A 23689-nucleotide genomic window follows, 5' to 3' on the forward strand; every position below is an offset into this window, starting at 1 on the left:
ACGCGAATTGTGCAAAAGATATTTTCATGGCACAATGGTGAATATTTTTATTCTCAACCTAGGTATTTGTTCACAGTCCCACCCGTCTGTCTAGTTTACACATATGTACATGTGTACTGGTGTGACCTGTGTGTCTATATATCACACACACACACACGTTGCAAATGAATTCCAGTATTAGTTGTAAAGGGCTTATGTTGAGCCTTGATTCTTTTCGCTGTGCAGCTAGATGCATATCGGAGTCCGCGTGCTTATATAGGCTATCGAAAGACCCCACTGATTTATTTCCCTTGCATCGCTGCATTCCCCCTGTTGGATGCGGTGTTTATTTCCCCTGATATTTTAGGCAGCCAGAAAAGATATTTAAACAAACTCGATCTCCCCCTCCCCAGCCCCATCAAGGGAGGGTGAAGCCATGAAGAAAGTTTGTCAGGTTTTCAGTGCAGCTGTCAGCAGCTCAGAGGAGACCCCCCCCCCCGCAACTCCTACCCTCACCCCAGAAACATTTACCGTTAAACTAGGTCACATGCCCATTTCATTTCCTTGCCGTTTGCACAATGGACGCATGCAATCAGGTTGATGCCCAAATATTAAACTTCCCCTGCAGTTAAGGACTCTTTTGCTGCAGCTTAAATCATTGTGTTACTCGCTCGTATTTATTAGGTACTAGCTTTCTGGTTAGGACCAGGAAATGAACCCTAAGAGACAGAAATAATTAAAGTTCTGCCCTCGTGAGAGTTCTTTCCAAAGCAAGAATTCACAATTATTCTCATTAATTTTTACAACCTACTGCCCCCCTAGCTGGACCTGGGCTTTAGATTGCTCCCCCCAACCCCCGCCCCCCAGGATATCCTGTTTTAATGCTTATTTTTTGGTAGGTTATTTAACATGCTTTATAGCCCAGATCCTTTAGAGTACAGCACTAGGAAAGAACAGCCCTAGCTAAAAAGACAGCACATCCCCAGATGTGCTACAGTGCACAGAGATGTGCAGAGGACAATGCACAAGCGAATATTGGAGCAGCATGTATTCACACCTGTCATTACACATCTGTATCAAACGTGTCATTTTCACTTGTATGTATACACATGTATTACTCAAAGACCTCTATTAAAAGAGCACTGCAATCTTAATGAAGTCAAGCACTCAGCAGCTAGGAAACGCCAGTATGATGGTTGCCTGGGCAATATTAATTTGGCCTCCATGCGTATGCATTGTACAGTCTCCAATTGCATGATCACATACTATTTTTTCCACCAGCCCCTGCCTCTTTCAGCACATGATGTCTGGGGCTCAATTTTGAGCAGCTATTCAATATTTTGTTTCATACCAATTGTTTGATATATGGCCCCAGGCCTTATTTACTGCACATTGTTCACATCTAGCGCAGAAGACAGGGTTACTACCTCAGTGAGTCTGACACTCACCACTACAGTATCTGAATGCTCCACAAACATTTATCTATCTTCACAACACCCCTGTGAGGTGAAGGATTTGTATTATCTATTTTTCAGATCAGGACTGGAGGCAGGCAGAGAGGGAGAAGGAGAGAGGCTCACTGACTTTGGCCACCCGATTTGAGATGCCTGGGACCTGGTTGTTCAGAGTGCTTAGCATTAGAGCATTTTATATGTTCAAAGCTCAGCAATTCTGCACGTCAACCCCAGGGAGTCAAGTCAAGAAAGTGAGGAACACACACTTAGTGATCACTTGTAAGTGACATGCCTAGCATCACATAGGAACTCTGTGGCAGAGGCAGGGATAGAATCCAGCTCTCCGGGGCAGCGTTCAACCACCTTAACTGGGAGACCATCCTTATGTTTCTTGCAAACTCTTGCCTCCTTTACTACCTACCTTTCAACTTCTGCTACAAATGAGGCAGGGGTCCTACAGATGTCAGCCTCCTTTCTTTCACAGCCCTGATTCATCCCCAGAGCACCACACATCCTGTGTACTCTGAACAAGGCAAGGAAAAGAGCATGTGACCATACAGTTCATCAGCAAGCTTGAAACCTTTAGCTCCACCTCACAGACCTCTGCCACTTGAGCTAATGGAGTAACTGATAGCAGTAGTAGGTTATCATCCTCTATGGGGACCAGTACTAGAAGGGGATGACACATTTTGCCAGCAGGTTTCACAGATATTTTCCAACAGCAGAGGAATGGTGAGACTCAAATCTTTGGTTCCATTTTGGGCTCTGCCATATCCCCTCCAACATGTCCCAGTCCTGTCTCTTCCCCACTTCTGGTTCCTTATCCTGGTCTGGTCTTCTCATCCACCTACTCCCATGTCTCCTCTCCTCAGGTTACTCATCCCAGTCTCCTTGCCCTGCCAGTCCCAGTTCCCACCTCCCACTACAATAACTTGTCCCCAGATTCCTTGCCCAGTCTATCCCAGTTCTTCTGTCCTGGCTCCTCATCCTATGTCTCTCCCCCATCCCCCAGTCCTTGTTTCCCACCTGGTTCTTCATCCAATCACAGTGTTCCTTCCAGTCTGTCCCCAGATCCTTGTCTAGTCACCCCCATTCCTGGCTGTTTGTCCCAGTCTCCTTGCCCAGCTAGTATCAGTTGCTTTTCCACACCCCAATTTCTTGTCAGGTCTGTCTCCCCTCCCCCTGCAACCTCCACCACCCAACTAGTTCCTAGTCCCAGGCTCCTTGTCCAACCAATCCAAGTCCCCATCTCATTTCTCTAGGGTGACCAGATGTCCCGATTTTATAGGGACAGTCCTGATATTTGGGGCTTTCTTATACAGGTGCCAATTACCCCCCACCCCCATCCTGATTTTTCACACTTGCTATCTGGTCACCCTACATTTCTCTCACCAGCTCCCAGCCCCAGTCTTCTTGTCCAGCCAGTCTCAGTCTGTCTTCCACTCCCTCCCATTGTAGGGTCACCAGATTCCTTATCCCAATATACTTCTCTCCCTCCCTCAGGTCTAGGTTTTGTTCTCTCTGCATTCAAATCAGCTTCTTCTCCGCGCTGCCTGGGCACCAGCCGGGGTGTCACTGAGAGCACAGGAAAGACAGGCTCCCTGTCTGCAGTTCCAGTGCCCAGCCCCACCCCGACCTGGAGCACTTGTGAACAGCCATTACAGGGAGAGTCCAGTTCAGCCCCTGTAATTCTGGACTAGAAGATACTCAGGGCAAGTCTACATTGCAAAATTAAGTCGACCCAAGTTACTCCAACGTACAGCCACTGCAATAATTAAATTGCTCTTGCATGTCCACACTAGACTTTGTGTTGGGGATGCATGTCCTCCCCAGGAGCTCTTGCACCGATTTAGCTCTCAGTGTGGGGCACTGAGGGACAGCTTCTGAAAGCTAGCAACAGTCGATGTAATCAACGCAATGGCTTGCGCTGACACTGTTGACCTAACTACATCGACTGAAGCGCTATGCTTCTCAGAGGTGGAGTTGTTAAATCAGGGGAGTGGGCAAGTTACATTGGTGGGAGCTACCTTTTAGCGTAGACACTTACAGAGTTAGCCTGGATGAAGTATTGTCAATGAAGATGGAAACTTCAGATTTGAGCTGTTAAATTGAAAAGGCTCTAATGAATATGTGCAAACTGCATTTTTCCAAAGGATTATAACTGGACCAAGTTTGGGCAGATTTTCAGAGGGACAGAAAAAGGCATCTCCCTGTCAAAGGATGCCCCCTTGACAAATTTTGAGACCTTGCTTCAAAATATAGGGAGGCTAGTATTTCAGAGAAGAGAAAGATCGCCAGATATTTTTTTTTTTGGGGGGATGGGCAAAAAAAAAAGTTATCCCCTAGCTTTGTTTTCAAAAAATGGCTGCATTCTGTTGTCTGAAACAAAAAAAAATTAAAAAAAAATCAGCCAGAGGAAGACAGTGGCATGGAAAATGTCAGTTCTAATGGTTAAAGTTAAAAGCAACTGAAAATAGGGTTTTATAATGAGAAGTGTTGGGCAACCTTAATAGGCGGCACTACCAGCACATAACACAATGATCTAAAACTGTACATCTATAAGATATAAATATAAATGTTTACATATACTGCCACTCTCTCAAATGTTATATACATTAAATGTTATGATGGACAGTTTTAAAGGTGACCCTTTATATGCAAGCTCCTTCCATAAACTCTGTTCAGAAGTACTTTGTGCCCAGTTTATCATAATAGAGAAGCGGTAAAGCAAAGATGAATCTATAGGTCGGGCGAGAACTTTGACAACAGTTTCCTTCAGTTAACCTCCCTGCCCCCACCCAGAGTAGTACAGTATTTGAAGCCCTCTATTTTTATTGCATCCATATTGTATAATAATGTCCTTGGCATTCGGTCTGACTTTATGGGAGTTGCCTTTACTTAAAAAAAAAAGGTAATTGACTAACTCAGTTTTTCCCCCCCCTCACTTTCTATCAAAGTCAGTGGCAATTAGACTGAGTGTCATTAAGCCAAAATGGGTTCAGAAGAAGTTAATTTACATCTGTTCACTTGCTGTCAATGCTTTTCTGAGGTGACAAGTCAGACTAAAATGAGCCAAATATTCTGATCATGCTCTTAAAAAGAAAACAAACAAAAGCAACTTCGTGTAAAGTATGCTTATAATGAATTAAAGAGCTAGGACCCAATTCAAAGCCCACTGGTTAATGCAAAAGCTCCTCTTGACCTCAGTGGGCATTAGATCAGGCCCCTAACAAGGGCTTTAGGTCACTTTTTTAAACTTCTCTCAGGGCCCAAAATCTATGAACACACATTAATCCCTGCTCATGTGAACAGTCCCACTGAAGGCTGTGGGATGACTGACTCACATGCTTAAGCATTCGCACTGCAGGGCTTCAATATTTTCATGGAAATGTTGAGAGAGAATTTGTGTGTGTTTTGGTACTAGTATCATAAACCCCAACTTACGAGAGAACTTTGCTCACCTCAAGCAATTATTCCCATTGTGTTTAGCAAGTAAGAACTATTCACGTGGGCATGGTGTTGCTGAATACAAGTAAACAATGGGAGTTTAGCCACTGACTTCAATAGAGCCTGGATTTCATCCATGGATTCTTGCAAAGGTTGTGACCTTGCACAGACTTATGCACGTGCTTAACTTTGTACACGTGAGAAGTCCCATGGAACTCAAGTGGAATGACTGTTCACATGTGTAACGTTAAACAAGTACAGGATAAGGACCTATGCAGTTATCCAGCTTCAGCAGGACTCTCTATATTGGAGGCAGCACAGTCTAGAGTTAAGAACAGAATGCTGAGAACTAGGAGACTCGGTCTGTTTTCAGATCAGCTGCTGTCAGGCTGTGCTGCCTTGAGCAAAAAGTGCCAGTTTCCTCAGTTATAAAATGGGGATATTACCCATCTTTGTAACATGCAGCGGGGAACTCTTAGTGCACTCCAGCAAGGTGGTAATAGGTAATAAAAGGTAATAATTGGAGATATACCAATCTCCTAGAACTGGAAGGGACCTTGAAAGGTCATTGAGTCCAGCCCCCTGCCTTCACTAGCAGGACCAATTTTTGCCCCAGATCCCTAAGTGGCCCCCTCAAGGTGTGCACAACATGTGGGTTTGCTTTAGAATTCACAGCCCACACCATGTAGACAAGCCCTGAGATGAAAGGCACTGTGGGTATCTGTTGATTGATATAAGGGGGGGGGGGAGAATTCCTGTTCACTTCAGTTATGTCTTCTCAGATAAAATACAAATAAATATAATAGGCGTTTAGAAAAATGGGTCCATAATCTTGGTGCTAGGTGCTACCACAATATAAAATTACCTTAAACTCAATACAAAGCAATTGTCATCTGAAGAAAGGGCTAATTCTGGTAAACCCTTACTCCTGTAAGTGTCTTTACTCAATTTTATCATAAGGGTTGCATAATAAAGCCTAAGAAAGAGGGGTTGTTGACTGAGGACTTCTTGTCAGCTCAGAGATTTCGAATTCTAGGAAGCTTGATTTGTAATGCCTAATTCTTTGGAGTAAGAATGAAATGCTCACGATAAACCACTTCTGGTTCCTTCCTTCAGATAACTCAGTTAAAGATTGAAAACAATCCCTTTGCTAAAGGATTTCGAGGTAGTGACGATATGGAGCTACACAGAATGTCAAGAATGCAAAGGTAAAATATTTATATATATGGTATGAAACAATTTATTGCCATTGCAGCAATTATTTTAGTTTGTCAAATTTAGTCCTCAATCCTGCAAACATTTATGTATATGCTTAACTTGATGAAAAAAATGTCAAGACTGAAAATAGAAATGGATAAGAGCTGACTTGATCATGGTTTATAAATACCTACATGGGGAGAAGATTTATAATATCAGAGTTCTTTAATCTAGCAGACAAAGCAAAATAAAATCCAATGGCTGGAAGTTGAAGCCAGACAAATTCAGACTAGAAATAAGGTGTAAATTTTATCATGAAGATAGATAACAATTGGAGCAACTTAAATAGGGACATGATGGATTCTGATGGCGCTTGGATGTCTGTCTAAAAGACCTGCTTTAGCTCAACCACAAGCAGTTGGACTTGATGCAGGAATCACTGGACGAGGCTCTCTGACCTGTGTTCTGCAGGAGGTCAGACTAGATTATCAGAATGATCCCTTTTAGCCTTAAGGTCTAAGAATCTATTAACTTGATTCATTCCATTGCACTCAGAGCTCCCATGTGTAAAGTTACTCACGTGTGCAAGCATTGGTAGGATCAGAGCCTTAATGGCTATGTAAATCATACTGCTAGGCAATGTCTCTGATGCTGCAAACTCTTATGCATGTGACTAATCTTACGCAACTGGACAAATTTACTCACATGTTCAAGTGTTTGTAGGCTCGCATCCAAGAGAGCCAAAAATAAAAAAGCCGCTTTATTCTCCTCTGAATCCACCTTTACGATAATCAGCCTGTGTCCTGTGATTCCTTATCATATAACCTTTCTAACAGCTACATGCATCCTGGCAGGGGGTGTAAATATTTTTAGTACACTGAAAAATGAAATAGCTTTTCCTTCCCTACTTACACCTCCTTTTACACTTGGACAGTCACGTCCTGACAAGTTTTTGCTGTTCAGTTACCCTATAGCTTTGGTGAATGGAAAGTCTTGACTCTCTACATTAATTACTGTTTTTCCATGGGGTGAAACGCTAAAGACCATTAGAAAAACTTCATGCCATATGAAAATCATGGCACATGGCCATGCTGAGCTGGTGCTAAAGTCGGTGAATAGTTTTGTGCAATCCTGTGGTTGTTGATCTAGTGAACAGAAACTCTTGGAAATACACACACAGTGGGAACTGGAGTAGTTGAAAGGGTTAAGATACACAGTGCCAACTCTGCAGAATATTTTCTGGTGCTTAGTTTGCTTCCTAAACAATTTACCATATGGCAGGACACAAAAAAAACCAAAACAAAACACGCAGCATCTTGACATTTTCACAAAGAAGTTCTTTTGGAGAAGGGTGGAGTAAGGTGGTGTGTGTGTGTGTGTGTGTGTGTGTAAAAACAAGTTTTAAAATGATGGGCCAGATGTGTAACTCCATCAATGCCAATGGAGCTGTATCCATTTATGCCAGCTGAAAACATCGCTGCACTAAAAATATCAGGCTACTTGTTATAAAAAAGGAGCTGAAAAGATGTAAAAATAGACCACTAGAAATGGACGGCCTATCATCTCCCTGGGTAATATAGCCATTCATTTTTCATGTTGAAGGGCAATGCTATCTTCTTCCAGTTAGAGCTCAGTTCTGTTGTGTTTTAAATACGGGTCTGTGGTTATTGCAGAAGGACATTTAAATGTAAGACAGCAGAGCAAGTAGAACCAAAACAATTTGCAAAGCCAAGATGAGGCCCAGGACAGGAGGGGAGCATCTACTGGTTATGGATTCCTGGTTCTCACACCTGTCCCCACATCAGAGCAGCGTGGGGTTTAAGGGATCATACCCCAACTGAGGATCCACCTCAGCACTTTGTTCCCCAGACATGTCCCCTGGTACCCAGGTTGGAGGGGAGAGGGTGCAGGGATACTAAACAAGGAGACTTCTCAACTGCCCAGCTCTGGCTGCTCCCCAGCATCTTTGAACTACCAGAGTGGCAGAAAGGGGACCAAAAGGCAGGAGAGAATTTGGCCCATTGGGTCTGACTTCTGAAGCTGGTCTGAGTTTTGACATTAGGAGCAGGACAGGCCCATTACCACCTAAAAACCCACCACCACCACCACGAGCACACGCTCTTCTTTGTGGGCAATGTTCGAAAAGAGCAAGTAGAGAACACACTGTGTCTCGAATTACCCCGTCTGGCAGGGTGACCCCTTCCGGTCAGGGGCGAGACATGCTGGCAGTGCCATCACTGTATGTGTTCTGTGCAGCCAATATCAACCTTTCCATGGGAAGAGAGGCAGGACAGGAATCTGAAAACCACTGCAGTCCTTAGAGACCTAGAGACTTTCAGGAGTCCTGGATTCAGGAGAGGAACGGGGGCTGATGGAAATGCAGAGTGGCAGAATGTGTGCACACGGTGGGGGCACTACATTCCAAAGCCAACAATGAGCCACGATCCATGGGAACAGGGCTGGCTTTAGGATTTTTGCCACCCCAAGCTCAGGTGGGACTGGGGCTCGCAGGCGGCGCTGGAAGTGGAGGGAGTGATGTCACTTTCTCCCAGCGCCTGTAGGGGTTTTACGCCCTCCTCTGCCGCACAGAGAAGCCGCGATATAAGGGGTGGCAGAAGGCAGCACAGCAGCCAGTGCGCAGATGAGGCGGCGCAGCCCCGGCTCCCCAGCAGGACTCGCCCTCGCCAACCTAGGTAGCGGCTGGGCCCTGGCAGCTCAGCATCCCGGGGTTGGGGCTTCCCCTTCCCGCTGTGGCCGGGGGCACGGAGCCCTCGCCCTGTCTAAGTGGCACAACTCCGAGAGTGCAACTGCCTCCAAAAAAAAAAAAAAAAAAAAAAAGGATGCCCGACTGCTGCCCCTGGAAATGTGCTTCCCCAAGCACGTGCTTGCTTTGCTGGTGCCTAGAGCCGGTCCTGCATGGGAATATGCAGTAGGATCTCTGTAGAGCCCCTTCCCTCCAACTCTGGACTCCCCAAACAGCTCCCCCACCCACACCATGGTACCAGCTAAGCCTACTTTGATTTACCACTACTGTCCGCTCCACAGCTGCCTGTGTTTTGCTGAGCCCTCATCTACAGCGGTGACTGTAGAGTCTACAGCAGAATCATGCTACTCTGAGCAGCATTGATATCCAAGGTTATTTTGGTGCAAATTCACCATTTGGGGAAAGGAATCTGCCTGTACCATGGGACTTCTCCCCACAACTCCTCCCCCACCTGCCTGGACATGCATGTTTTTCTAACCAGCCTTTCAGACACATGGATGTTTTAGCAGAGGGGACCTGTCAGCTGTGTAGAACACGTATGCATATGTATGAGTTTGAGAGAGACCATCCCCCTAGCTGCCTTCCTCTCTGCATGGCACCTCCACGGGGTTGGTCTCCTCCACATACACAGCAGAAGTGAGCATATAGGCCTGTCTAAGTAAGAGACTTCAGTCAACTGGGCGATCAAGCCAACACCTTTCAACAGCAGGTAATTCATATGCAAAGAATAGACTAGGTCTGCAGTGATATCCAAATTCTAGTTAATGCAGGCCTCCAATACAGGTTTATCTTCCCCTCCATTAGCAACAGGACTATTCATGGTCATGTCAGTTGCATATATAGTTTAGGAGTACAGACCTTGTGAACTTTAGTTTGAGAGATCAAATCTGTTACTTTCATAGTAAGTGTGTGTGTGTGTGTGTGTGTGTGGGGGGGGTTATCCTTGTTTGCCTGTTGTGTTCATGCTGAAATTCATAACTAATTCAGATGAAAATTTGTGTCATTTTAATGCTTGGAAATTTTAGGCAAATTATTTCTCACATTCATACCTCAGACAGTGGACGACTGTTGGGGCATATTTCACCCTAGACCTTTGTCTACGACTCCCTAATAGTGCCAGTGAGAATTAAGACTGGAGATCACATGCAGAATGTTCTGCATAGATCCACAGCAGATTAAATTAAAGCAGGGATCCGCACTGTGCATTCCAGAGTAGAATTTTGCCCTTAAACTTCTCTACACATGAGCCAATGGAGGTGTATTAATAAATCATATCTACGGAGTGATTTTTGGGAGGGAGCATTGCCTAGAGAGTTCAGATTTCTATACCTGCAGCTAATAGAATAGAGGGTGGGAAGAGAGTTTGAGTGTTCAGGGCTGAAGCACAGTAAAAACCACAATTTCTTTTAAGGCCTCTCTCATTTTGAATCTTTTGCTGAGCACCTGCAGCTCCTGTTGACTTCAAGTGGAGTCACAGGTGCTCAGCACTTCTGAAAAATCAAGTCCTAATTACCATTCAAACTAATTCAGTTGTATTTAGTTTCACATTTGGGAAGTTCTTGTTTGGGAAAAATTATATGAAAGCAAAACACAGAATGGCTATCACTGACCTTTATAACATGTGACAGTTCTAGAATGGGGCATACGACACAAAACAGTAGAAGAGGCTTGGCATTGTATAGGGGTCTTTCTCTAATGGAGATAAAGGGCCACATTTTGTTTTCAGTAGTATAACTGCAGAGTAACTGCATTGGCTTCAAAGGCACTGCTCTGGATATAGGTTGGTGACCAAAAGAAGAATCTGGTCCAACATCTATCATGGCAGCGTCTAGATTTTAACCTTTCGAGAACAGTTTACGAACTAAATGAGGAGATGCCCCCTGGTTTGTGCAGCATGATGTTCAATATGGATCAAGAGTTAGTGCCAGGATTCCATAGCTGAGACATGCATGTCAGCATGTGTGTTGGTGCTGGTGGAATTTTGGGGTGAATCTGAGGACTCACCAAGGAGTGTCCGTTCAGGATGACATGCTAACACCAAATCTGTTTGCTAGGTCCATCATGCCTGATGCCACTGGGGTTTGTTTCATTGCAAACTATCATCTTACCATTGCAACTCTATATGCATTTTCATTTCCCATGTTCTGGCTCAATGAAATCTCAGCAGCTTCATGCGGCACTGTAAACGCTTCCCAAGAGAAAACCCCCACACTAGGGGTTACCATTGTCACCCCTGGTGGGGAGATGTTGCTCAGTCCCTGCTCTGCCAAGCTGACTCCAATAGAAGGTTGCCTGGGTAAGGACTGAGTACAAACCCAGGGCCTGATGCACATAGTTCAATGGGATTTGGATCAGGTCCAGAGTAAGACTAAGGAATTGGCCCATGGGTACCACTCCAACATGCTCTGCAGATACCAGAACAATAGTTGCCAAATCTCCATTAAGGAAGCATAATATTGCTGATGCTTCCTTCACTGCTGTGGTGCTCAGTTACAGGGCAGTCACCCAGCAAGACAATATCTCCAGAAGGTCACCACAGTTAAATGCTAATTAATACCGACATCAACATTTCCAGGGTACCTTCCTATTCCCCTGCCCCTCCCCACACTCCCATTCAGCAACAGTTAAGACTAGATACCGGTATTTAGCCGGAGAACATTAGCTCTAAAGAGTTTACATTAGGTGTAAGTGTAACCATTTGAGTAGGTTGTATGCCCCAGCTTTTCGCTTGCCTGTTAATCCCTCACCTTAGTATAGGTTTAGGTCTCTTGTATTCTCAGTTCTGGTTCATAAGAACAGCCATACTGCGTCAGAGCAATGGTTCATCTAGGCCAGTGTCCTGGCTGACTCTGGCCAATGCCAGGTGCTTTAAAGGGAATGAACAGAACAGGCAATCAAGTGATCCATCCCATCACCCACTCCCAACTTCTGGTGAACTGAAGCTAGGCTCCCCCACTGCACTGCAACTCCCCTTCTCTGCCTTCAGGCTGCACTTCTGGTATCAGGTGCTGTGTGTGGAAGTGTTAGGTGTTAAGATGCTACCTGCACCTGTCCAAACTGGTCTCATTAAATCACCTCTCAAGCTGGGAGGCAGGGGGAGGCTGGGATATTGGATAGCGATGTGGAGTGCACAGCTGTGGAGATGGAATAGTGCAGCCCTAGCAAGTCTCCTGACTTCCGGCTCATTCCATTACATAACCCTCCCAACTCTGTTGCTTTCCATGGCGCTGGCCTGCTGGCTCAGGGAGGGGGGATTTTGTAGGAGATCGGGGAGTCATTTGGCGAGGGAAGGCAGTGTGTGTCATAGCTTTTCCTCTGACTTCTCTCAGAATGTAGATTAACTAAATTCAGGATCCCAGGACACTCCCCCAAGAATGCTTCTAAGACGCCTGTTTTTAGTTACACAGGTAACATATTAAAATTATGCAAATTTACACTCGACAGGCTTTTTTGTTGGGGGATGGTATGTTAATGAATTTCTCTTCCTCTTTCTGCATCAGTTGTGTCTAACCTCCATTCCTCTCCTGACCCCTGTTCCGAGCAACAAACAAAAAATTGGCCTAAAATCAAGCACCTTTGTGCCAAATATGCACATCTGCACTTAGGTCCATCCCCAGTTTTGACTAATAATAATAATAATAGGAGATATGCCAATCTCCTAGAACTGGAAGGGACCTTGAAAGGTCATTGAGTCCAGCCCCCTGCCTTCACTAGCAGGACCAATTTTTGCCCCAGATCCCTAAGTGGCCCCCTCAAGGATTGAACTCACAACCCTGGGTTGAGCAGGCCAATGCTCAAACCACTGAGCTATCCCTCCCCCCTGCAGCCATAGAGGGGGCATCATACTGATAAGATGGTAAACATAAGCCCTCTCTGCTTAAGATAGATGACCAGGTAAAAGTTAAAGATCCCATGATTCTCTTCAAAAAAGAGTCAAGGATAACCTCAGTGTCCTGGCCAACCTTTCAATAAAACCATTCCTGATTGCTCAAGGCTGCATGTGAGTGATAAGTCAGTGGATATCAACTGTTGGGTTTGCAGTTAGCTATTGCACTCATCTTATTTACCTTAGGAACATAGGACTTGTCAGACCGGACCAAACCCAAGGTCCATCTAGCCCAGTATTCGGTCTCTGACATTGGCCAGCACAAGATGCTTTGGAGGAAAGTGTAAAACTCACAACAGAAATGGAATAATCTGCCCTCACATCAGGTCTCATCCTGATCTCTATTAGAGATTGGTTTAAGCCCTGCAGCATGAGGTTTTAATCTCCATTCCAAATTTTCATTTAAACAAATTAGGATAACTCTGGATAGTTTTGATATTTGTTGCTTGCCTTGGGGTACCTTTTGTAGAAGAGTCACCTTACAAAACCAAGTTTTACTTAATGACATGCCAGCTGCTTTCCTTCATGTAAGTGGGGAGTGGACCTCTCTGCAGTCAGCAAAGTGGCACGACACTCACATGGTGAGGTTCCATGATGATTCGATTTCAGTTTGCAAAATCCTATGAAGCTGTTTGACTCTCAGTGCTGCAAACTCTGCTGGAGAGCTGAAAATCCAGTTGTGCTCCTTGTGCCTCTTAAACGCTCAACAGCAAAACAACTGCTGGGCTTCCTCCCTGCAATGCAAAATGACCTTAGAGCTACTGTAAAGCTGTAACTGAGGATTCTTCCAGCATTGGGAACCTTGGACTTAGCATAGTGGTTGTATCTGGTTTGGCTGGGGTAAGGGAACTGGAGAGGGGACAAGAGCTTGATGCGCTCTTAATTTCCAGTGAGTGGATCATTTAGAGACCATTCCAGTTGGTATAAGCTAGAGCAGCCCTATGGCTGCTCTAACTTGCACCAGAGAATAGTTTGGCTCTCCAGATGGCTTAGGATAAATGGAAGCATAAACAGTCTTTGCCTCTTCCCTGCTCCACTGAGGCGTGGTTGATGTTTGTGGCTTCTAAACCAGACTTTCAAATATGGCAGCATCCAACTTGTGTGGGTGTGTATCCATGCAGTCATCAGTGGAGGTGCATAAGCTGGGCAGAGAGTCAATGGAAGGATTATATACCATTTTAAATCTCACTTAACCCCTAATTTTGCAGATTTGGGTGATACATACACCTTAGACTGGTCTTCTGTACAGCCATGAATTTAATCCACTGATGTGTGTGCATGCACATCCTGAAATCAGTTTGCCTGTGCACATTGGAGCTGCCATGCATAGTGCCAGCCAGGTGTGTACAAAACACACACATGCAGGAAAACCTGGCCCTTTGCAAGCACAACCTAGCTGACAATTCTCGGATGATGCAGGAGGCACACTGGGATGCAGCCTAGTCTCCCATAGCTGCATTGACTCTGCACTGAGGGCATAAATTGTTTGCCAGTAAAACAAGCAGATACAATTCAGAGACACACAGGGAGTAGGGATATAGAGCAAAGAGGTGCGATTTTTACAGAACCACTTTTCTGACTCTTGAAGAAGGCAATTATAGTCTCTTTTGCCCTCCCTGTCTAGTGTTCTCAGTTCTCCATTTACCCCTTCTTTTAAATGCCTTTGTTAAAATTCTAATCCTTCCACAGCTAATTATCTACATTGCTGATGATCAGTTTTACCAAACACACACAGACGAAAACAAACAATTTTGACTGATAATTGAAATTCACAGATAGGCAAAGAAAGAAACATGTTGCCTGAGAACTCAGAGTCCCATCTTAATGTGTATAAAACATGTTGTACTGAATGCTGCCTGGAGCACGTATTTACAGCTCTGCTAAAACCAGCCAGCTCCAGCGTTCACAGAACTGGAGCTGCAGATAATTAGGCGGCATTCATAAAGCTTTACATTTTGGAATCTGTGTTTACGGTCATTAAATCATCATCATCAGACCCCGCCTCCCACTCCATAATTTCCTGCAATTATGAACGTTTGCACTTAATATAATCTCTCAAATGATAAAAAAAAACCCCAAATTCTGCCAAGCTTACTGATTATAAATAAAACCAATATGGTTGTGAACTTTGCCAGCACTTTGAACTTTGAAAGCATGGTGTCGAAGAGCAGACTTACCGCTGGCTGATGCACCCGCTGTGGTTAGGGATGGTGGAGCGCCTCTTGCAGCTCTAGAGCGCTCAGCTGACAGGTTGCTCCGGTCATCTCTTCTCATGGCTCAGCCCTCCGGCCTGGTCACATTTTAGTTTCACCCTTTCTGGGGTAACAATGTCCACAGATAATCCAATGTCCTTATGAAAGGTCTTCAGCTCTGAGCCTGACACCACTGTCTCCAGGGCTGACTAGGAGAGCCCAGGCCATCTCCCAACACTGGTTTCCAGTCCAGGACCCTACCAACCACCAACATCTGCTCAGTCAGACTCTGTGATGCTGCTTCCCTGAACTTCTTTCTACCAAAGCCTGTCAACTGGCATTTCCCGCAGCTTCTTCAAGTTAGGCCTTCTGGCAGGGCCAGGGCTCACGGGGCTGCCTGCTGGAATCGCCCAACCAAAATTCAAATTTAACCCAACTTCTGCCCTCCTCAGGCTTGACTTCTCACCCCTCTCACATTTCCCTTACTCAGCTGAACGCCTCCCAGGAAGTCCAGTCCTGCACTTTTATCAGGGACCCTCAGCACCAGAGCTTGCTCCAGGCCAGAGACTGCTCCATGTCTCTATTTAGGAGAGGATCTCAGGGCTAACTTGCCTCCTGGGCTTACTCCTTGATACCCCCCACATGTTTCCACTTTGCAGTCCTACAGCATAACTGGAAAGTTCTTTCCTGCAGCTCCTTTCTCAGCCAGGCTTCCCTTCTTTATAGTCACCACCCAGCTTCTTCTCCAGCTGGGCTTCATCTTTAATTAAGCCGAGCCCTCCCTCCAGGTGCAGCCAGGTAGCATAATTGGCTTCTCAGCCCCACATTAACCCTTTCATTGCCTGTACCTTCTTTGCTGAACAGGCAATGAAACTGGAGTTGAGTCTGTTGCTCAAAACATATTGCTCAGGGCTGCCAGGTAAAATTCCTAGTGATGTCGATGGGCACTGTGACAGAGCGAGGACCTCAGGATTGGTTCCTCTGAGTATGCAATAGATTTTACTAGAAATGGGCAAATAATTCATCATTTATTCCCTCCTATGTCCCCCAAACGTCTCCCCTTTTCTATTCATGAGCAGAACGGCTGGTGATTTTCTCTGATTCTCTATAAGCCCTGTGGGTTGTTGCTGAGCAGTTTGTGGTGAGGATTTGGTGTTTAAAGCATGAGCTGATTTGACAGGGCACATAGGACACACGGCAAGTTCCCTACTCTGCACCCACTGTACTTAGCCACCACATAGGGGAGCCGTTTTGTAGTACCGCTAGGCAGGCTGTACAGAGACATTCCAGATCCCCACCTCCAGCGGCTGCTTTTGGTGCCACTGTCTGGCAGGCAGAAGTCACTGCAGGAATCCCTCATCCCTTGACCCCCTGCTACTGCTCGTCAGGGGCATGGAGAAGGACCTCTTCCCCCGTCTCCCCTCTTTTCTCTCTCCTTCCCCCACTCTTTCTCTGTCAAGGGGGCAGATTTTAAAACAGCTGTGTAGGGTTTTAGCCATGCATCTCCCACTGACTTTAAGAGAGACAGTGAGGCCTTGTGGTTAGGGCAGTAGACTCAGGGCTTGTCGCCACTGAAAAGTTACATCGGCATAGCTACGTCTCTCCAGGGTGTGGAAAAGCCACACCCCTGAGCCATGCATTCGAGCCGGCCTAACCCCTGGTGTAGACAACACTCGACTGATGGAATAGTTCTTCCATTGACCTAGCTACCGCCTCTCGGGGAGTCGGATTCCCCACCCCGAGGGGAGAACCCCCTCCCATCAGCATAGGCAGTGTCTACCCTGAAGTTCTGCAGTGCAACAGCTGTGCTGCCGTAGCAGCTTAAGTATAGACAGAGCCTGAGATGCAGCAGAACCAGGCTCAGTTCCTGCGTCTGCCAGAAGCTTCCTGAGTGATCTTGAGCAAGTCATTTAACCTCTCTGGGCCTCAGGTCCCCACCAGTAAAATGGTAATAAAACAAAGTAACACTGTCTTCTGGCTAGCTCTTGCTTGTTCAGACTGTAAGCTCTTTGGGGCAGGGACTGCCTCTCCCTATGTGTATGTACAATGCCTAGAAAATGGGGCCCTGACCTCAATTGGGGCCCCTCAGTTCTAGTGCAAAACAGTAATAAAATACAGTAACTGAACATTTACCATTAGTCCTTTCGAACGCTCTAAATAGCTTCCCTCCTTGTAAATTCTTTCCTAAACCAGCCTTTTTATATACAATGTTTAACATGAAAAAAACTGTACTACATTAACATCGTAATATAAAAGTAGAGCCCTGGCATTCTGGCTGTACGACAACAGTCTCCCCTTGTTGCTCAGAAGGCCGAATACACTTGCCAGTAGCATGCGGCCTTTCACGTTCCCCTGTCCCCCTTCATGCAGTTATTTTGAAAAGAAAGAGTCCTACACCCGGCAATCTTTCTGTGCCAGCAATAAGTAAAACCTTGCATTCCATTAAACCTTTGGCCTACGATTACAATTGGCTATTTTTGGAGCAGTCACTTTTCGGCACTGAAAAATGTCTAATGCATTTTTAAAGACCAAGGGGGCAATCTCAGATGATAAATGTTCCCAGTACATATCAAGTGTGCGCTGCAAACATTAATAAATGTTTCAAGACGACTGCTGCTTTAAATGGTGCCAGAGAAATCGCTTTGTGAGAACTTAGACACCGCAGGGAAGACCAAGATATAAATTTGTAGATGTCTATCTGGATAGATGGATAGATGGGTAGATTTAGATTGATAGATATGCAAGTTGGAAGAAGGACATTTTATATAGAGCTGGTCAGAAAATAGGTTTTTTTCCCATGAAAAATTTTAAGTTTTTGGCAAAAAATCAAAATAACATATATTTGAGCTGAAAACCGAAAGGTTTCTGTTCTGACAGATGCCACTGAGGTGTCCCATGGGAGTTGTACTTTGAGTTCTTTTGACAGGCCAGCTTCCTTGCCCAGCCTACAGCTTCCCTGGGTCTCCTCTCTATGTAAAGGGAGCTGATGCCTCATGGAAATGGCATGGCCATTGTGCATCTTCAGGAAATAAAGTCTGAGTGGGGAGCCCAACCCATAGAGGAGAATAGGAGCATGAGACACCCAAATTACAACTCCATCAGGCACTGTGGTGGCAATTCTGAATAACAACATCCTGATTTTCAGACATTTGGTTTTTCTTAACGAAACAAAACAAAAATCAACACTTTCAGCTGAAAGCAGACACTTTTGGCAACCCCCCGATTTTCCATCGAAAAGAGCTGTGACACAACATTTTTGACCAGCCCTAATTTTCCATCACTTCCTCTTGAAGGTAGTGGTCTATACTGTCTCTGTGTGTATATGTAACTTCTGTGTGAGTTGTGCATGTGAATAGAGAGGGGATGAGCCATTCCTACACAGACTTACTCTCTCATAACGTGCTGGGGACAAACACAATGGAAAGTCACCCCCGAGTTCCCCAAAGCAGCCACAGAGAGGGAAATGAAGCAATGTTGTGTTGTCCTCCCCACTCCAAGCCTAGGGGAGCCCCTCCCTCCATGTGACCATGCACAATGGGGGCTCTCAGGGTATGTTGGGGCGGAGGGGAAAGGGACTGGGGATCAGGCACTATATGCAGCATACTCGCCTCTGGATTCAAGGGGGAGTTAAAGTGTAAACTCCCCTTTAGCCTGGCTCCTCTGAGAGGGGGCAGACCACTGATGTAGCATTGGGACCCACGCTGCCAGTGGGTGGAGCACACTCCTCACTGGTAATCTGCATAATCACCAGATGGCCTCCCCTTGTGAGGGGTCTCTCGCATGACACAGGCACACTCAGGTGCTGGGTGCTTAGACTCCAGAGGATCCATCTTGTCATGTAACTAATAAACAGAGTTCTGAATTGCACTTTATATCCCTGGTCTCACGCTGGTTCCTGGAGCACAGAGGCTGCAGCATACACAGGGGGAAAACACGCTTGGCTGCTGAGAGGATGAAATGTTGTGCTAGAGAGGATGATATAACCCGGAGTTGGGGATCCCTGAGCTCCATGATGTTTGAGGGCCATGGCCCCCCTGCCCTCTCCGGAAGGCAAAACCCTTCTCCTGACAAGAGCCTGGGGCAGAACCTGCACAAGTTGAAGGTGCATCTCTGAGCCCCTGGCAATACACAACGGCCATTGGCTTCCCTGGGAGGGAGAAGTGCTGCAAAACCAGGCCAGTGCATTCATACCACTCCCTTCCCCTCTCTCTCATCCTGTACAGCCCAGGCATGTGAGAGGGGCCTCTGGCCTTCAAGCCCTTCCCAGCAGCAAAGCTGGGCTCCTACTAGCCCTTCCCATGGGCTAACTCAGGGGAAGGGACCCCACCTTTGCAACGCTCTCTGCTTGGCAGACGACCAGAGCCCAAAATTTGGCCGGCTCCAGGGCACGACGCGAGACACATTTGTTTGGCTTTGAGCTCTCGGTTGACTTTTTCTCCCCATGACAGCATGGCTGCTAATGTTTCTGGCAGCAGCAGAGGCAGCGGTTTGGAGGAACGCTGCCTGCTGCAGGGAGTTTTCTATAATTGGCTTTGTTAAGTTTTGTAAATAAGCTCCTCGTTGCCACAGCGATGGGTTCTCTCCAAGGGGCCTGATCCTGCATAGAGCTCCATCCTGCAACCAGGAGCCCCTTTCCTCACATAAGATGTCCCATTAATGCCCAAGTCCCACGGATGTGTTTGCAGAATCAGGCCCAGACTGCAGCTCGCAGACCTTAGTCACATGAGTAATCTCCATGTACACATCAATGGTGGATATAGCAGAAGATTGGGAGACTGAAGACCTGTGTTCTATTGTGGGCTCTGCTACTTACCTGCGGGGTGAACTTGAATAATTCGCTTCACCTCTCCGAGCCTCAGTTTCCCCTTCCATACTGTGTCTGCCTTGTCTATTTAAATTGTAAACTCTTTGACTGCCTGTCATGATGTGTCAATTAAAGCCTCCTATGCCCTCCCAGACAGACCATGGGGTCCTGATCTTGGCCGAGGTCTCTGGATGTGGCTGCTATACAAGTAACACAGTGGGTGCAATTGACCCCAGTGGACCTGCTCAGTTTCCCAGAGGGTGATAATCATGCCAACCCACATTTCTAAAGTGCTTTGCGAACCATGGATGAAAATGACTATACGGCCTGGTCCACCCCGAGGTTTTTAGCTAGCTACAATGATGCTTCAAACCAGGTTAGCAGTAAGGGAGCAAGTCCCAGTTTATGCTGGTGCAACATGTTTACACTGGGGGTTTGCGTCGGTTTCAGCTACGCTGTTGTGCCCCCAAGATGAGACAGGCCTCCGTGCTCAGCTAGATTATTTATAATTGATTATTTATTTATGGTAGCACCACTGTAGGCTGTGTGCTTTCTAGACACACTCTGCTCTGAGATCACAATCTGAGGACAGACAAACTGACAGAGGTTGGTGGAAAGGAACAGAAACAGCAATAGGCAAGCGATATATAATTTACATCCAAGTCAGCTTGATTCCCCGTAAGCAGCATGGCAGAAGTAGGTCTGGTTATTATTATACGTACATAATAGCAGTCAGAGTGGGAGAGGTACACGTATAAAGAGACCCAGAGGGAAGAAAAATAAGTGGTGCTATGGTCCCCCATAGCGCGTTATCCCGATAAAGCACGGGGAAGGCATAGATTCTTGGGCAGATGGTTCTATTGGAAGTTGGAGCAAATGGACAATACTAACGTGCTGCATTTTTTCACCTGTGTTTTTCAGTAAAGAGTACCCGGTGGTTCCTAGGAGCACGGTGAGACAAAAAGTGGCCTCTAATCACAGCCCTTTCAGTGGTGAGACCAGGGTTCTCTCGGCCTCCTCCAACCTAACATCCCAGTATCAGTGTGAGAATGGGGTGTCTAGCACCTCCCAGGACCTGCTACCGCCTGCCAACCCGTACCCGATCTCCCAGGAGCACAGCCAGATCTACCACTGCACCAAGAGAAAAGGTCAGGCCCCGGCAACTTCCCCTCATCTTGCTCATTGGTTCCCCAGGCAAAAATGGATGTCAAACCCATTTGGCATTCCTCACAAATACCTGCCATGGGTTAGAGTTAAATCCTTTGGATGGGCAAATGCTTGTTATTGTCAGTGTCGTCTGCGTTACAGGCATTGGGCCAGATCCTCAGATGTTGTAAATCACTGCAGTGGCACTGACGCCAGCACTGGCTGACGAGCTGCCTTGCCACTGTTAGGATCAACAGTACTGATTCAACTCGGTTCTGAAAGAGCAGCTCAGCTGAAACACAGAGGTGGCAACCCAGCTACAAGTCGAATCCACATCCAGAAAGCTAGCCGGGGACTGAGATAAAGATGACTTATCTGTCTCTATAGCCTCCGAGAAGGTCTAAGGGTTAATCTAAACATGCACATACCTAGATATTCTGGGTTTCAGGTGGTGTTTGCTGAATACTCTCTTATATTTGGGTGCAATACACCCCAATGCAGACAGCCTGCATGGGGCCTATGCTCCCTTTAAGTCTTTGGTCCAGTGAATAGGGAACTGAACTGGGAATCAGGAGACCTGAATTCTTTGCCACTGATTGCTGTGTGACTGTAGCCCAGTCCTGCCAAAGCTTTACTGGGAACCCCATATTCAGACGGAGGAGCAATTACAGACATGAGTGATCCTGCGAGCATCAGTGGGACTGCTTTTGTGAATAGCTGCTCACCAGCAGGAGTAAGGCATATGCAGTCAGTGGGGAAAAGCTTGCAAGACTGAGCCATACAGGCATGCCAGAGGGGGAAAAATAGTGACTTCCCTAGCACTGATTCCTCAGGCATCAGGCTGCTATAGGTTACTTTTAGTAGCATTATGGTAACACCTAACAGGTCCAGCTGAGATCACCCATCCTTTTAGCTGCTGCACATACATGCAGTAAGACATGGGGAATGCCTGGAGGATGTTATAATCTAAGCAGAGCCAAAGTCACACGCAGCAAGTCAACGGCAGAGTCAGGAACAGAACCCAAGCCCCCTAGATCATGAGTCAACACCCTGTCCAGGAGACCACACCCCTTTAGAGCCAGACTCTGCCCTTCAGCTCACTTAAGGTATGTCTACACTACCTTCTGGATTGGCGGGCAGCGATCGATCCAGCAGGGGTCAGTTAATCACTTCTAGATGCAATAAATCGACCCCTGAGCGCTCTCCCGTCGACTCCTGTACTCCAGCGCTGCGAGAGGCGTAAGTGGAGTCGATGGGGGAGCAGCAGCAGTTGACTCACCGCGGTGAAGACACCACGGTAAGTCGATCTAAGTACATCAACTTCTGCTACATTATTCACTTAGCTGAAGTTGCATAACTTAGATCAACACCCCCCCTTAGTATCGACCAGGCCTTAGTCGTGAGAAAGCTGCCACCCTTTCCCTCCCTTAGTTCGAGCCCTGCCTCCGGTGCATCTGAGCTCTGCTCCATTGCACAACTAGCTTAACCTTTGCCGGACTCTCTTCCCCCATGCTCTTTTTTTAAAACAAGAAAGCCTGAACAACAACAAACACTCATGGCAATCTTTGACTGCTGTGTGTCCCGGCCACACAAAGCAATTCATCATCAGCCTCCACATTGTAAAGTGATAAGGAATCAACAGAGGTTTCCTTCCAGTTTTGGGATTCCCGCTAAGTGGTGGCTCCATGGGTGGTTTCCCTCAATCCCCCAATTATCTCACTTCCTCTTATTGTCACAGAAGAGAAGATATCTCCTCAGCAATAAGTTCACCAGCCCCTTTCGGCAGGCATGGCCCTGTGAAAGTGCAGGGGACTGGCAAAGGGAGCCCTCGTCTGGGCCGCTGCTGTCTCCTCGCTATCTCTCCAGTGGCTTGAGTGGCACAAGCAGTTAAGGGCCTTTTATCAAAGCCGCCAAATGCTTTAATCAAAGAGTGGCAGTGTCCTGTCAGATACCACCGACTTCTTCCGTGAGCCCAGAACTGTACCTCTCAGGAGCCTGAATCTCTGCCTTCCTTTCTGTGCTCTTCCCGCCCCCCCCAGCATCTAATAAATCGAAAACAGCCACCAGGGCTTAAAGAAAAGAAACAAGAAGTTAATGGGAAACAGAGAGAGCTAACATAGCTGCCAAGTGGCTCTTTGCAAAGTGAGATTAATTAAAAAGAAAAGTAACGAAGGATGAGCAAACCAGTTGGGGTAAATCAGAACCTGACCCAAGCTTTCACCTGACTCTCAGGCTGCATTTGTCACGGGTCACTTTCCTCTAACACTGAAACAAGGAACTTTATTAGAATAAGGAAAACAGTATCTCCCTAACGTGTTCTCTCTCTTCACTTCACTGTACTTTCCCGGCTCCAACTCCTACCTGGCTTCCTGCTACAGTTTTAAGAACACAGTGCACATCACGTCACATCTTCCCCTCCCCCCTCACTTTCTTTTCTTTATAAATAACTTTTAATGAGCTTTAATACTTTACAAAAATATAAACTCCCCAGATTCATTATTAACCCAGCTGTGCTCAGCTTCTGGTCTTGAGGAGGGTTTTCTTCAATTGATTTACTTGGATCATCAAATCTGCAGAGGCATTAACTGCTGTACGCTAGTCTCAACAGAAATACCTCCTTTCAGCAAGGCTGTGTGGTGGGTACAATGGTTACTGGGATCACAGGGTGATCCAGCTGCATTCAGAATGAGCTGAAGATGCTGCCTGTATCTTTCTGTGCTAAACCCTTTGATCAGCCTCTACCATGAAGACTGTCAGAGTGTAGCTGCAACAGCTAGTCATGTCCAGTTTTTTTTCTTATCCATTTTTGTCAGGACTGGG

At 46.3% G+C, this 23689-nt stretch overlaps 1 protein-coding gene and 1 long non-coding RNA gene across 4 annotated transcripts in view; one reads left to right on the forward strand and one right to left on the reverse strand.

Annotated features, from left to right (window-relative positions):
* The window catches only part of TBX5 (T-box transcription factor 5), a 50014-nt gene that overhangs the window by 16728 nt on the left and 9597 nt on the right, over positions 1-23689 (forward strand). For all 3 annotated transcript variants that reach the window (XM_039505583.1, XM_039505582.1, XM_039505584.1), the window contains exons 7-8: positions 5997-6088; positions 20645-20871. In XM_039505583.1, the coding sequence (XP_039361517.1) occupies positions 5997-6088; positions 20645-20871 (319 nt within the window). The remainder of the gene's footprint in view (positions 1-5996; positions 6089-20644; positions 20872-23689) is intronic.
* On the reverse strand, positions 13047-15622 carry LOC120386350. Its single transcript, XR_005589671.1, has 2 exons — positions 14905-15622; positions 13047-13461 (listed from the first exon to the last, which is right to left on the reverse strand). It is a non-coding gene; the product is annotated as an uncharacterized LOC120386350 (long non-coding RNA).

The sequence above is a fragment of the Mauremys reevesii genome, linkage group 18 (genome assembly GCF_016161935.1).
Source record: "Mauremys reevesii isolate NIE-2019 linkage group 18, ASM1616193v1, whole genome shotgun sequence".
NCBI lineage: Eukaryota > Metazoa > Chordata > Testudines > Geoemydidae > Mauremys > Mauremys reevesii.